The sequence below is a fragment of the Myotis lucifugus genome, unplaced genomic scaffold (genome assembly GCF_000147115.1).
Source record: "Myotis lucifugus unplaced genomic scaffold, Myoluc2.0 scaffold_57, whole genome shotgun sequence".
Classification (NCBI taxonomy): domain Eukaryota; kingdom Metazoa; phylum Chordata; class Mammalia; order Chiroptera; family Vespertilionidae; genus Myotis; species Myotis lucifugus.
The window spans coordinates 1,306,731-1,322,769 of record NW_005871105.1 but is presented as its reverse complement, the minus strand read 5'-3'; the positions used below and the strand labels follow the sequence as shown (position 1 = coordinate 1,322,769).

At 42.2% G+C, this 16,039-nt stretch overlaps 1 protein-coding gene across 1 annotated transcript in view; it reads right to left on the bottom strand.

Moving 5' to 3' along the window:
• Positions 1–9,733, bottom strand: part of LOC102420443 (amine sulfotransferase-like) — a 20,470-nt gene extending 10,737 nt beyond the window's left edge. Inside the window, exons 1-4 of the mRNA XM_006089190.3 lie at positions 9,614–9,733; positions 5,298–5,449; positions 2,795–3,003; positions 1,128–1,254 (exon numbers count right to left, since the gene is read on the bottom strand). Of these exons, the coding sequence (XP_006089252.1) occupies positions 1,128–1,254; positions 2,795–3,003; positions 5,298–5,439 (478 nt within the window). The 5' untranslated portion in view covers positions 5,440–5,449; positions 9,614–9,733. The remainder of the gene's footprint in view (positions 1–1,127; positions 1,255–2,794; positions 3,004–5,297; positions 5,450–9,613) is intronic.
• Positions 9,734–16,039: the final 6,306 nt, after the last annotated feature.

Genomic DNA, 16,039 nt, shown 5'->3' with positions numbered 1-16,039 from the left:
CACACTGCCCCCCCCCCCGCTGACCTGGTCACCCACACAGCCTGCTGCTCAGTCGTTTGGGAGTCCCTCACTGACCCCACTGCTGGCCTGGTCGCCCCACACAGCCTGCTGCTCAGTCATTCGGTCGTCCCTCATTGAACCCCCTGCTGGACTTGTCACCCCACTCAGCCTGTTCAGTCATCATTCGCTTGTTTCGGTTGTGACGGCCCTGGCTCTTTATATATATAATTTTAAGATGTCTGGATAGCAACTTCAGATATCTATAAGACAGAACCTGAATCTAATCTTCTAAATAAGTGAGAGCCCCAGTTCTACATTCCACAAGCCTCTCCCATCAATCTATCCTCCTCAGTGTTGAGATGAATATTGCACCGCTGCCATATAAAGCCTACCATAAGTCCATGACAGAACACACACACTACATCCACTTTGGATGGGTACACCATTGCGGATCTTTTATGATCTGGCCAAACTGTTTCTTAAACAATATGCCTTTGCAACCATAGCAATCCCCAAAGTGGTCCTGGTGAGAATAGAAAGGCCATTGGGTGGCTGGCCTGGTCTCCCATAACTGCCCTCCCCTGCTGTCCTGATGGCCCACAACTGCCCTCCCCTGCCGGCCATCTTGTGCCCACATGGGGGCAGCCATCTTGTGTGAGGTTGTCACGGTCATTTTGCATATTACCTCTTTATTATATAGGACAAGAGGCCCAGTGCATGAAATCTGTGCATGGGAGGGGGGGGGTCCCCTCAGCCCAGCCTGCACCCTCGCCAATCTGAGACCCCTCGGGGGATGTCCAACTGCCGGGACTGTCCAGCAGTCAAACATCCTTCTCACAATCTGGGACTGGTGGCTCCTAACTGCTCACCTGCCTGCCTGCCTGATCACCTCTAACTGGCCCCCCTGCCAGTATGATCACTGCTTACTGCCTCTGCCTGCTGACTTGATCACCCCTCACTGCCCCATTGGGTGGCAAATTAAATTAACAGAGCAGTAACCACTTATGTGCATCCAGCTTCTATCGTTACTCTTCTTTATTTCCTTAAAATGTGTTCCCCAAGTTTGAGAATTTGGCTAAATGGAAACATGGCCTCATAAACTAGTTGAATGCATAATTCATAGTTACCATTTCCATCTAGAAACCTTTTCATGAAATGTTCCATATCATTCCCAGCTTCAAGCCAGACCACCATATTTGAAAAGTGAAAGAATGAAGTCATAACATCCTTGGGGTTTCTGTAGACATAAATAATCTGCAGGGGGTATAGGAAAACAATTTTAACAATTCTTGGTTGTCCTTAGTGGTTCTTGTTGTTTATTCACACCAACATATGTCACTATATGAATGCATAATAATTTGTTTCATCCAGCTTACTACTATGGAAATTTAGGTTATACTTTTTTTTTGATATTAAAAAACTGTTGAAGTAATCAACTTTATTGACCTGACATTTTACATGTGCAAGCATATAGGAATAATTTCTAAAAGTAAAATTATTTATTTAATTAAGGTTGGCTAATATTACAAATTACCCTTCATAAAAACTGTTTCAATGTACCCTCTGTGAGCATTAAGTGACATTTGATAAAAAGCCCAGATAGCACTTGAGAGCATTTCAAAAAGGAAAAAGTACTTAACAGATGATATTGAAACAAATAATTATCCATATAGTATAAAACTGGAATTCTACTTCATACCTCACACCAGACCCCCCCCCCAAAAAAAAAATTACAAATGGATTAAGGATTTAAATATGAAAGCAACATTTGACATCTTAAAAATAAAAAATATCTTTCTGGTCTCAGAGAAGAAAAAGATTTCCGAAACAGAAAAATATTATTTTAGTTAAAATAAAAATTGATCAATTAAATTAAATTAATTTTAAAGAATGCTGTTCATCAAAATATATAGCATGAAGTTACAAAAAGAAACAAAGTATGAGAAAAGCAACACATATAACCAATAATTTATTAGTATCCGGAATATATATAAAACAAACCATTAAGAAAGAGACAATGAAATTTAGAAATTGGACAAAAATCATAATAATTTCACAGAATAAGAAATAATTATGGCCAATAAACATATCAAAAAGTGCTTAATCTCATTATTGATTAGTAAAATGCAAACTCCGATTAGATTGAGATATCATTTTATAATTTATATTGAAAACTAAATAGTTTGGCCCTAGCCTGTTTGGCTCAGTGGATAGAGCGTGGGACTACAGACCAAAGGTTCCAGGGTTTGATTCTCCTCAAGAGCAGGTACCTAGGTTGCAGGCTCCTTCTGCCTGGACCCTGGTCAGGGCTCACGAAGGAGGCAACCAATCGATGTATTTCTCTCACATTGATATTTCTCTCTGTCTTCCCTCTCTCTTCCACTCTCCCTAAAAATCAATGGAAAAATATCCTCGGGTGAAGATTAAAAAAAAAAAAAGAATGTGTCTTGAGATGTAATGTATACATTTGCTGCAACTTACCTGTCCATCAATACACTAAACATTGTAGAGCCATACAATAAATCCTACTAAACCATTAAAAAGAATAGAATTTTATGTGCTGTCATCAAAGTAATGTTGCTATATACTATACAGTCACACTACAAGCAATGTGTGGGATGACCCAATTTATGTATATACTTATAATTCCATATGTATATTTGATGTGTAAAACAGTAACAAAGATTACAATAATCACATTTGAAAGACTGTGGATGAGTGGGGCTGGAAAAAAATATTTGAAGAAAGTATTTTTGTTTGTGCCAAAGGTCCATTAGCTATTTATATGACTTACTTTAGCTTTTTTGCTCCTGAGACCTTTCGGTACTAAATAATATGGGAGGTGGGAACAGAAGAGGCGAGGAGACGGTCTGTTGAGAAAGTCCATTTTGCGTACATTGTATTCCAAGAAGGGGATTCTAACAAGTGTTGCCAAGTCTTCAGTTCTGTTACGATGTCCCTCAAAATAAATCAAGCTTAGTATCTGCCGAGTCCAGATGGTACCTGTAAAAAGAAATAATTTGATTTCCAACCCTGAATTAATGTTTTATTGACAATGTCAATAATTATGCCATCTATCTCAAAACTATTTGGAGCTTTTTCTTTCTTTTTAACCACTTCAAATATGCCAAGGAAATGTGCCCAACTTTTTTTTTTTCTAGGTATTTTACATTAACATTAGCAAAGCTAAAACTAGGTGTTCTAAGTTCCCTATTTATTAAAAAAGAGTTGTGATAGTGATTTAGATTAACCCTTCAGCTCTTTTGTTCCCTGTGATTTATGTATGTTCTGTTCATGTGATTTTCTGTGTTTATCTCTGTTTCTACTTCCTTAGTTTTTCTTAAATTTTACCTTTTGGAAATATAGACAGTTTAAGAGATGAAGACCCCTTTCAACTTTTCTTTTTAACATTGTGCAGGTCTCCCAATACAGTGCTAAATGAAAGCACTAATGGGCATTCTTGTCTCATACTTGATTTTAAACGTTTCACTCTCTCATTTGATGTCTGTGGTAATTTTTGGTAGATTCTATTCATCAGGATAAAGAAGTTCACTTTCTCCCTAGTTTGCTAATAGTCTCCCTTAGGAATGTATGCTGAATTTTATCAAATGCTTGTTCTGCACCTGTTGAGATGATAATTCAGGCTTTCTTCTATGCTCTAGTAATGTGGGTGAACTGCATTAATATATTTTTAAACCAATCTTGAAATAAAGCCACCTTGGTGCCCTAACCGGTTTGGCTCAGTGGATAGAGTTTTGGCCTGAGGACTCAAGAGTCCCAGGTTCGATTCCGGTCAAGGGCATGTACCTTGGTTGCGGGCACATCCCCAGTAGGGGGTGTGCAGGAGGCAGCTGATCGATGTTTCTCTCTCTATCCCTCTCCCTTCCTCTCTGTAAAAAATCAATAAAATATATTCTTTTAAAAAAATAAAAAAAATAAAGCCACCTTGGTCACAGTAGTATTTTTTTTGACATTACTAGATTTGTTTTGCTTATATTTACTTGGTTTAGAATTTTTGCACCTATGTTCATGAATATATAATCAATGTTTTAAAAGAATGTGAGGTGTCAATAATCTTGCAATCATTGCTACTCAATTGAGTAGATTTAATAGTCACAGTAGATTTGATAAAATTTATGGTGAATCATGAAGAATCACTAATCTCCCCTCTAAGATGAGTAAGAACCCAGCAGGCTGGACTAAGGACTGGTGTGTGGTGTACCAAATAGGCTGGATTAAGGGGAAAGGAAAAATTCTTATGGGCTGCTTAACCTAAACGGAAGCAAACTGAGGCACCACCAACATCTAAGGGAGCAAAACAAAAAACACCTGATATCAAATGTGCTGACACATTTTGCAGAGTAGAAACATCCAGGGAAAAGGCATTGTATTACTAATTTGGGAAAGTAAACAGGGTCCTGAATTTGAAAGTCAATGGTAAAAGGGAGGGACTGAAGCACTTTCATGAAAATCAGGAATGACTTTGTGGTGTTGACTTTGAATCCAATGTATCTCTGAGCAATATTAACCACTTTGTACAACATTGATTCAAGAACACCAATCACCCTGTGTTCTAAAAAGCACATATAAAAAATAAGCTTTTAAGGGGAATGTAAGATTTGAGGACAATTTCCATTGGTTCAAAATTATTTCATTATTATAGGGAAATAAAAGCAATTAGGGTAATTGAAAAGCATATTAGGAATTAGTTCTGACTGAGAGATGCTGCTAACCAAAATCCTGCTGGGTTTTTTTTTTTTTTTTTTACATGTTTTCTTCCATTCTCAGAGAAAGCCAACAGGTCAGCATTGACCTAGTACAGTGATGGCGAACCTATGACACGGGTGTCAGGGGTGACAAACGAACTCATTTTTTTGGTTGATTTTTCCTTGTTAAATGGCATTTAAATATATAAAATAAATATCAAAAATATAAATTTTTGTTTTACTATGGTTGCAAATATCAAAAGATTTCTATATGTGACATGGCACCAGAGTTAAGTGAGGGTTTTACAAAATGCTGGCACGCCGAGCTCAAAAGGTTCTCCATCACTGACCTAGTATCTGCTTTGGCTCAATATTTGGTTTCTTCATAGGCGCCTTAAAAAACAACAATATGTGCGTTTTAAATGACCTTATATAGTAAAACTTTGATATTTATTTAACTATTAAAAATCCTAATGGTGCTCTAAATGTAAGCTGGGCTACTGTTAATGTCTGGAAAAGGGCTCATTTGTACACATGTATTACCAAACCAGAGTGAAAACTGATAGCAGGTAGTCCACTCCTCAAACTTACCAGATTTTGGATATGTAATTATGAAGACATCATCATCTCTAATTTCAAAATCATCTAGATTTTCTAGAAAGTCAGCATCAACTAAAGAAGATATAAAATTATAGCCTTTAAAGTTCAGCAAATATGTGTGTTTGTTGTCCATACTTATTCACCTACAAGTAAAAACAAATAAAATTCTTTTCAATTTCTTAGTATTTTATAGTAATTACTAACACTTACAGAGTGTTCAATATATGCCAAGCACCTTTTAAATGTCATGTGTCTCAACCCATGCCATACTAAACAGCATCCTATATAATAAAACCCTAATATGCAAATCAACTGAACTGCATAACAACTAGTCGCTATGATGCGCACTGACCCCCAGGGGGCAGATGCTCAATGCAGGAGCTGCCCCTTGGGGGTCAGTGTGCTCTCTCAGAGGGAGCGCCACTCAGGAAGAAGCCTGGCTCACAGCTGGTGATCACAGCAGCAGTAGCAGAAGTCTCTCCTGCTTCCACTGTAGGCAGGAGGTAAGGGGCTAGGGATCCTGGACTGTGAGAGCCTTAGACTGTGAGAGGGATGTCTGACTGGTGCCTTAGGCCCGATCCCTCCTGCAGGTGGACTTCCCCTGAGTGGTCCCGGACTGCGAAGTGCGCAGGCTGGTCTAAGCCCCTCCCCACCCAACCCCGCCCCAAGTGCACGAATCTTTGCACCAGGCTTCTAGTGCATATATAAAAATTTATTCTTAACAGCAACCAAACATTCTTAGAGGTTTTATCACTATTTTAAAGATGAGGAAACTAAGATACTAAAAGGTTAAACAGCTTTTCCTAAAACCCCCTGAGGGAGGTATTATCATGATTCCAAACATAGAACCAAGGAAAATAAGGTAAAGGAGGTGCAAGATTGCCCAGCTGGCAGACCTGGCAGGATTTGATGCCAGGCTATTTGGCCACAGAGACCATTCCTTCAATCACTTTACTAATACAGTTTCTTGGTATTTCCTATTTTTATTATTATAGAAACTAGAGGCTTGGTACATGAAAATTCATGCACTGGTACCAGAAGCCAATTCTAGCATGTCATCATTTTAAGAGTTTCATGAAAAGGTTGATGGAACTTGGGGACTCAACAAGGGCTGAGTCACATATGTTGTCACCAGCTGCGAATGGCTGAGGGCATTTCCCCATGCCTGAATAGGATACATTAAATTGATTGCTGGCTGCCAGACAGCTCAGGGCATCTTAATCTACATGTTATTGCCTCAAACTGGCCAAACACCTGAACAGCCATAGGCTACTTCCCCCAAATCTGACAATGAACTCTGTTTACGAAACCCTGACCCTTTGAAGTTTATATCTCCACCTCGCCTCAGAACAATTTGTGTTAATAAAAACCACGGGGTCCTGAGATGAGGAGACCTTAGTTTCCTTTAAACCTGGCTCCTCGGACCCCCAAATGCCTTTCAAAATTATATTTCATCTCTGGACTCCTTTTTAATCTACGCACAGCCTTCTCCAGATTGCTGAACCCTTCTAGATGCTGGAATAAGAAACCTGGCACACTGGAGGGGGGGTCCCTCAGTCCAGCCTGCCCTCTCTCACAGTCTGGGAGCCCTCAGGGGCAAGAGGGGACCCGGCGATCAGGGGAAGGTGACGCCCCATCACACCCCTTCCTCTGCCACTGCAGGCAGCTCAAGCCTCAGCTGGCCCTGGTTATCTGAGCCTCGAGCGGCCCTAAGTGGCTGCGCAGCCACCATCTGAGGCTTGCCTACATCACGGGCCAGCCTGGGCATCTGGGGGGCTGAAGGGACTGGGCGCCAGCATCTTGTGGCTGTGGGCACCACTTTCTTTGAGGGCATGGCAGTCAATTAGCATATTCCTTCCTTATTGGCAGTGGGTGCCGCCATCTTCATGATGGTGTGAGGGTCAATTAGCATATTCCCGCTTTATTAGATATGAAATTCTCCAATAAATGTACTTTTTTTTTTCTGGAACAGAAATAATCTGTTGTCCCTGAAGCTTCTTTTTCTTTTTTTTTAATTGTTTTATTGCTTAAAGTATTACAAAGAGTATTACATATGTCTCCTTTTTTTCCCGCCCTTGACAATCCCCTGGCCTCCCCTACCCCCCAGTGTCTTATGTCCATTGGTTATGCTTATATGCATGCATACAAGTCCTTCAGTTGATCTCTTACCCTCCCTACCTGCCCCCCTTCTGAGGCTTTGGGAAATGTCTGCCATTTCAAATAAATTGTGGAATATGCTCTGTGTGTAACACCAACTGGTTTTACTTTGGAGATGTCATCCTCATATAGTTGCCAGATACTGTATGGTTTTTTGTAGGGCGTGGCTATAGGGTTAAGCCTCAGACTCACCTGTTGGCAAAGCCACAAACAAGTCCCAGCTTAGAGGGCACAGTCCTCTTAGGATAATTAGGCTTGACCTTATGACATTCCCTAGATCTTATCTAGGAAGCTAATGGGCTGAGGGAGATGTGGCAAGTGCTGCCAAAACAAGTGAAACTCACAAGAATATTATAACTATGGTGACCACTACCTTCTTTACCTCTGGCTATAAAATAAAGGCTCAGCTTGCCTCTGGATCTCTCTCTTTTGCCTCAGCCAGGCACAGGAAGATTCACCTAGACTCTGATTATTCTCTTTGTCTGTCATTTCTTCTTCCTTTCACCACCCTCACTCAGGCTTCCAAACCCTTGGCTAAGCTGGCTCGGGACAGTTTTTATTACATTTTCCAAATGAATTTTTATCGGAAATCATAAATAAACATCAATGATGAGAGAGAATCATCAATTGTCTGCCTCTGCATGCCCTCTTCTGGGAATTCAGCCTGCTACCCAGGTATGTGCCCTGACCTGGAATCAAACCATGATCCCTTGTTCATAGGTGGACGCTCAAGCACTGAGCCATACCAACTGGGCCAGAAATCTATTCTTGATTGTTAAATAGATGAGGAAATCCCAGAAGTTCTAATAACACTAGCTGTAGAACCAACACATATGTTAGTCGTGTACTTTTAAATATTTTCTGTGCACACCTAGAAAATGAATTTCTTAAAGTTGCAAATATGGCTTTGCCTGCTGAAACCGGTTTGGCTCAGTGGATAGAGCATCGGCCTGCGGACTGAAAGGTCCCAGGTTCGATTCCGGACAAGGGCATGTACCTGGGTTGCGGGCACATCCCCAGTAGGAGATGTGCAGGAGGCAGCTGATCGATGTTTCTCTCTCATCGATGTTTCTAACTCTCTATCTCTCTCCCTTCCTCTCTGTAAAAAATCAATAAAATATATTTAAAAAATATATATGGCTTTGCCTAAATTGCATGTCAAAAAACAACATTTAATTCTTTTACAAACAATCTAAATCATCTGACCTATAGAGGAAAGTCAGAGGTGAGAATTTTGCTCAGTAAGAGTAGAAACATCACTTGCATTAGAATTACCTAGGTTTTGGTAAATGTTCATATTCTAGGCCCTATAACAGACTGATAGGATTAGAATTTCTAGAAAGTGTGTCCTGGAAATTTGCATTTTAACAATCCTATGGATCACACTTAAAAAAGGGGGGGGGGGGGACCATATTACTGTTTCAATGAATGTTTATCCCAACCTCCAGAGAAGGCTTTGTGGAATGTTATTTGATCTCCAATTAAAAGATCCAGTTCAGGCCCTACCAAGTTGCTAGAGCTTTCCTGACTCAAGGTGAAGAAGTCCAGACAACCTCAACTATTGAGAAGTCAGGATAGAGGAGACTGGCTGGTAAATCACAAAGAATGCATTCAAGAGATAGCTGGAATGCTGTTATGTCTTTGCTATTATGAAATTTTCCAGGAAAAACCTTGGATAACTCAACCTTTGGAGAGTCATGAGGAAGAATTTATACTGTATCACATGGACACACACACCAAAAAGCACCAATTCCAGGAATTCTTGATTCGCAGCAAAGAGTATCAGGCAGCCCAAAAAACATTCTAACATAACTCCTTTTAACTACTTATTATATTTAGTATGTCTTGCACAGTCTTAAGAGAGAACAAGCTATTTTGTTACAGAAATAAGGAGCAAAGAGTACAATGTGAGATGCATTTTTACATAGGATCTCGGGACTGGTGAGTCATATATTGTTTGTATCTCCTTAGTGAATATAGGAGAAAGTACTTGTATAAAGAAAAAATGTCATGTGTTTTCCTTATTCTTGCCCTGAGTCCAAACGAAAAGAAGAAAAACAGAAAATTGAGGAGAAATAAAGAAATACATTGTATGCTGAAGAGAGGGTAAGACTTGAAAGAGGCTCTATGTCTACGTTTTTACTACTCACTGTTACACGTCAACTGATGAAGCAAAATCCACTTCTGATATAACTGCATGGATGACAGAGAATTATGTGCTGCTGAGAAATAAATACTCCCTAGAAGTGTATTTTGGCCAATGAGTAGTGCTGTTGGGAGTCAACACATAGCTCACTTTGAATAAATAAATAAGGTCATACATTATTGATATTAGGACGTAGACATCTGATTAGTCCAGACAAAGCAAGAGTCAAAACTGGTGGTGATAATAAAGAGAGCTGCATGTAACCAGTCGTCGTATTAACTTAAATTGCAAACTATACAACAACAACAAGATGTATTTGAAAGCTGTAGCAACATCTTCCTTGGGCATGAAGGATGGCTCATGAATCTTTTAGACCTATCTCAGAAGGCTGGTGTTCCTTTCCAGGTTTTTACTCCAAACATCCCATGTAAAACTGGCTATGGCTATGGAGGTTCAGAGAACTTTATAAAATCACAGTGTATTTAAATTCATTTTCTAAAACGTCCAGGATGGTCCTTCCTAAGTGATGGCCTTCCACTCCTGTTTAAAAAAAAAAAAAATACTAGTGACCCAATGCATGAAATTCATGAAAGAGTAGGCCTTTCTTCCCCTGGATGCCAGCACCAGCTTCCCTCTGGCACCGGGGATCCGGGCATCCCTCTGGCTGCTGGCAGGCACTGGGACCTGGGCTTCGTCCAGAAGGTCATCCAGAAGGACATCTGGTCTAATTAGCATATTACACTTTTATTATTATAGATATTTTATTGATTTTTTACAGAGAGGAAGGGAAAGGTATAGAGAGTTAAAAACATCGATGAGAGAGAAACAATGGTCAACTGCCTCCTGTACACCTCCTACTGAGTTTGTGCCTGCAACCAAGGTACATGCCCTTGAATGGAATCTAAGCTGGGACCTTTCAGTTCATAGGCCGACGTTCTATCCCCTGAGCCAAACCCGTTAGGGCTCCACTCCCACGGTCCCTCCCTGGCCCCAATAGTGAACCCATGGGTTCCTTCAGCCTGGCCTGTGCCCTCTCGCAATCTGGGACCCCTCAGGAGATGTCAGAGAGCCAGTTTTGGCCTGATCCCTGCAAGCCAGGCCAAGGGACCCCACCAGTGCATGAATCCATGCATTTAGCCTCTAGTTAGCATAATAAAGGTGTTCTCCCAGGTGAAGATTGATAACAGCTGTCTCCTCCAGGAATCTCCCCCTGTCCCGAGGCAAAAAGGGAGGGGGAAGGGGAAAAAAAGAAAAAAAGGTAGTTTTACTTTATGAAGCAGTTTTTGGTCTCAAGGTGACAGAATGAGGTTACTAGGTGATATTCAACAGAGGAACTTGAAGACTTAATTTTAAGATAAGGCTTGTGTTCCCAGGACTTCCCCCTCTTGTGGCTGCTCGCCTGAACCCCAGTAATCTGGGAAGGCCTGGGCATTGCCAACCCCCCTCAAGCGCTCTGGAAGGGGGCAGTGTGGGGAACATTGCAAAGCCCCGCCCAGCATCGCTCCCATTAAAATTTCCCTGCACAGCATTGTTAGTTGGGGTCAGGTGGTCCCAAGGTGTGGCTCACATGGACGAGGGCCTGCCTGTGACATCCCAAACCCAAGCAGACCGGCTGAAGGGGAACTGAGGCTGGCAATGGGGCGGGCCATCAAGGCTTGGCTGCTTGGCATCATGGGAGCGCTGGGCAAAGGAATGGGTGGGAGGTAGGTGTGTCCTCCCAGTATTTCTTCTGCAAAAATGAACAGTTCAAAGGATGTGGCAGTCTTTGTATATGTCTGAGCTTCTGTTTACTACTTGTGGTAAAATCTTAGTCTCCAATGGCATTACTAGAAAATAACAATTTATTGGCCATATTAAAAAGGATTAATTCTATGGTCCGGACCAAATTTTTAATATTAAAACCAGTTTAAGTTTGATGACCTTCAGATTGAGTATGTTTGGCGATTCTTCCGAGTGTGGATTTTCAAGGCTCTTGACTGAGAAATACCTTTGGGACACCCCAAGGGCCCTGGGTATCTGAAGGATTTATTCTCTCCTCTCAAAACGAAATTATTTTTTAACTAAATTAGGCCGATTCAATATACTTGAAATTACATGAGGAAGCTTTGTCAAATAAAAATTAATAACACTGTTCTATTTAGATACATATATTTTGAATGTTATAGAGGTTTCAGTCTACTTCACAAAAGAACATACACAGATTCAGAGCCAAGATCAAACAGAAAACTTTCAGAAATGACAGGTCTCCAGTCAGGGACACAGGGCAAGCGGGATGATGCTCTGCATCTGTCACTGACACTCTGGGTGTTTGTGGGTTTCATCTATTGGGGTTTATCAATTGTTTTCAATGTTTACTACACCGTCTGCAATAAGCCATGTGTCACATGCTATTCTTTATATACAAACTGGTTGTTGTTCTCAATGTCATTTTTCAGGGATTATTTACTAAAAGGTTGTTGTCTCAGAATTAGTCATCTACGCTAATAAAAGGATAATATGCTAATTAGGGCTGACATCTTCAGCGCGACAATCCGGACATACTTCCAGACAAAGCCGCAGTGGCTGCCTGAGGCTCAGACAAGCTGTGGATGGTGGCTACCACAGCAAGGGCTGGCCCGAGGCTCAGGCAGCCATGGTGGCCGCCAGTGGCAGCAGCAGCAGGGTAATGGGGCAGTGCCTTCCTCTGATTGGCCAGGTTGCCTTCAGCTGAGGGAGGCCAGACTGCAGTTTAGGCTGGGGCCAGAGGCGCTTAGGGGTGATCAAGCCAGCAGGGGGTCAAAGTAGGGGCAATCAGGCCTGCAAGCAGGCAGAGGCAGTTAGGGACAATAAGGCAGACAGGCAGACAGAGGGATTAGGGGCAGTCAGGCAGGCAGGCAGGTGAGTGGTTAGGAGCCAGCGGTCCCAGATTGCGAGAGGAATGTCCGTCTGTTGGTTTAGACCTGATCCCGCACCAGCAGACTGACATCCCTGAGGGGGTCCCAGATGGGAGAGGGTGAAGGTCAGGCTGAAGGACCCCTGCCCCCGTGCATGAATTTTGTGCACCAGGCCTCTAGTCTATAATCATAAAAGCATAATATGCTAATTATTCCAAATGACCTTCCGGACGACCACACTATGACACCCACTGGTGCCAGGCCAGTTAAGGCAGCTGTGATGCAATTGGTCGGGGGCCTGACCATCGCCCTATAATTGCCCTGCAGAAGGAGGCCCTGGCCATCAGCTGGCGGGGCAGTCAATCAGGGGGCTCCACAATCGCCCCATATAGGGAGTCCCCACCCACCTGCGGGCTGTGGCGGGTGGGCGGGAACTCCCTCTGTGCAGAAAGCCCAGGTCCCGGGGCCAGAGGGAAGCCGGTGCTGGTAGCCGGGGGAAGGAAGGCCTACTCTTGCACAAATTTCATGCATTGGGCCTCTAGTATTTTATAGGAAAATAAAGGTTTTTATCAACTGCACTTTAAACAAATCTATAACCATGACACTTTTCGAATTTTGTCATATTGGACAGCCATTGCTTTGCTCTGGTGCATTTAAGTCTTTAGAGAAACCCATAAAAAGGAATCTGACTTACTCCAAATTGCAGACTTCTAAGCAGGTCATATCTTTGAATTGGATAAGGGCTTGTAGAACTTCAGGGACTTATTAACTGGAGATACTACAAAAATATATATAGAGAAAAGGTGGTACCTCCTTCCTAGCAAACCCAAGTAAAATGTACAGGTGAACCCTGGTCTTAAAAAGGGGAAATGTAAAAACCTCTTCCACCAATGTTCACAGAGTAACTGAAATGTTTTCTCACCATTGATAAGAACTAAGAAGGTGTGCCTTTTACCTAAACTGTTCCCTGCAAAGTCAACTAGCATGTCCCTCTCCCAGGCATTTTTCTAGGAAGCGACCAACTTAGTTGCCCTGTTTGAAAGGAGTTAAAATCTCTGAAGTGGCATTTTCAAGGTTTGGAAGTAAAACAGCAGAAATTAAGGTTCAGTAAAAATAAAGAATTAAGCCAGTGAGCAGAAGGTTTAAAGTACTAAATTTGGCTCGAAATAGATTCCATCCTTGCCCCTGAAATCAGGCAGAGAATAAATCCTCTAATGACAAGGGCATACAAGGGGTGGGACCAGAGCTGTTTGTACTCTCCTCGGATCCCTGCATACTGGCCTAACCAGGGTTCCAGGTATGTGTAAATCTCTCTTAAGTCCACATCCTAGAGTAAACCCCTTGGGAATTAAGTTCATTATGTTCTTAACCATCCAGTTCAGCGGGTACTTCACACACATGAATGGGTACCTCAGGCACTTTTAATCACAGACAAGGGGCCTGAGAGCAGGACACAGGTGATGCACGCTTCCCCCACAGGTTAGGGAGGCAGGAGACACCTTCTGCGTGATCTCGGGTCCTCACCGTGGTGGTAAGTGTGGTTAGTCCATCTGGCAGCCTTATTTGCGACTGGATGTTGGCAAGGTAACCTCACTCCTAGTGTGAGGGTGGGGACTCCCTTCAGCCTGGGCCAGGTGAGGGACGCCCCACTGCCAAGGCTAGTGACAATGGACACAGGACGTCCTTTGTGAAGCACAATGGATAAAGGAAACATTCTTGTGCCTTTTTTCCTTTGAGGTGGGAAGCATGTCATCCACACCACATGAAAACAGCCCCTCAAAAATTGGAATAATTCTGACCCACAAACTTAAAAAAAAAATAGCACCTGATTTTGTTCTGCACTCAGGTTTGGCCTCAATACCAACTGGCGAATGGGGAGAGTTGCCCTCAGAGGGAAGCCTTAAGTATAACACCATCCTACAATTAGACCTTTTCTATAGGAAGGAAGAAAAATGGTTAGAAGTCCCATATGTCCGGACTTTCTTTACTCTAGAGGACAAGCCAAAGACAGGCAGGAACTGTAAACTCAATCCCATGCTCCTGGCAATAACAACTCAAAATCCACCAGAGGAAACGGTGGAGGCCACATCCCACCGAGGGCTGAGCTGGTCTCAACTTGCCCTCTAAGACAGAGGATCTGGTCATACTTTACCCCAGATCCCTTTCTCACCCCGGGACATAAGACAAATTAAAGGTAATTTAGAAAAGTTCTCCAAACACCTGAAAATATATTGAGGTCTTCCAAAACCTCATTCAAGTATTTCATCTCTCATGTAGAGACATCACACTCATATTAAACCTGGCCTGAGGTTTTTAAATTTCCTTTTTTTCAGCTTTCACCTACGTATGCTGGAAGGGGTACCACCTTCTATATATACATTTTTGTTATTATTTCTAATTAATAATTCCCTGAAGTTCTACAAACCCTCATTTAATTCAAAGATATGGCCTAGTTAGAAGCCTGCAATTTAGAGTAAAGCAATAGCTGTCCAATATGACAAAATTCAAAAGTGGATTGATCGCCAGGGTTGATTCGGCTGATCTGGCTGGCTAGGCGGGTGTCCCCCTCCTCCCTCACAGATCATGTGCGTCCTTCCCGAAGCTGCGCCCTTGGTTGAAGAGGACAACCTTCCCCCCACCCCCGAGGAGAGGACCAGTCTTCGGTCAAGGGTATACGAGTAGCTGCGCTCCCCTGCAAGAACCTCCAAACAAGCTCTCAAAAGTGGTATGGTTATGGATTTGCTTAAAATGCAGTTGATAAAACGTTTGCTTTCCTATAGGATATGACATTCTGAGACAGCAATCTTTCAGTACAACAAACAATCCTACATAATGAAGAGCTAAGATGCTAATTAGGACTAACAGCACAACGACCTTCTGGACGACCTTCCAGACAAAGCCAGGGACTGAGAGGGCCAAGCCCCTTGCACAAATTTCATGCATTGGGCCTCTAGTTTTATATAAAGAGTAACATGTGGTACATGGCTTACTGCAGATGGTGTATTAAACATTAAAAACAATTTATAAATCCAAATAGATGAAACACCCAGAGTGCACTGGCAGATGCAGAGAATCATCATGCTTGCCCTACATCCCTGACTGAAAGTTTCCCGTTTGAACTTGGCTCTGAATCTGTGTAAGGCAAACATGTCAAAGTCTCGGCTGACAAAGCATGTGGCCCGCCAGCCGCGAGTTTGACATGCTTGGTGTTGCTACCAATGGAGAAAGATACAGGTAAACACTAACTAGTCCACACTAATGATTAACCAATTAGCAGTACTCTCAGAATCAATAATTCACCCAAGAGGAGGGGTTCGGCCGATACTGACATAATGACCTCACAATAGACTGGTTGACCACAAATAATGGATGATAAATGGTTCAACCAGCTCAAAGATACTCAGGGCTGCCCAGTAGCATTCAAAGTCCTTGCTTTGGAATAACTCCAGAAAACACAGATGTTTGTGTTTACTGCCCCACTCATGACTCTCTTATGCCCACAGATCATCAGTACAATGAACTGAGTTGTTTATACTTCAATAGTACTACTATTGGGG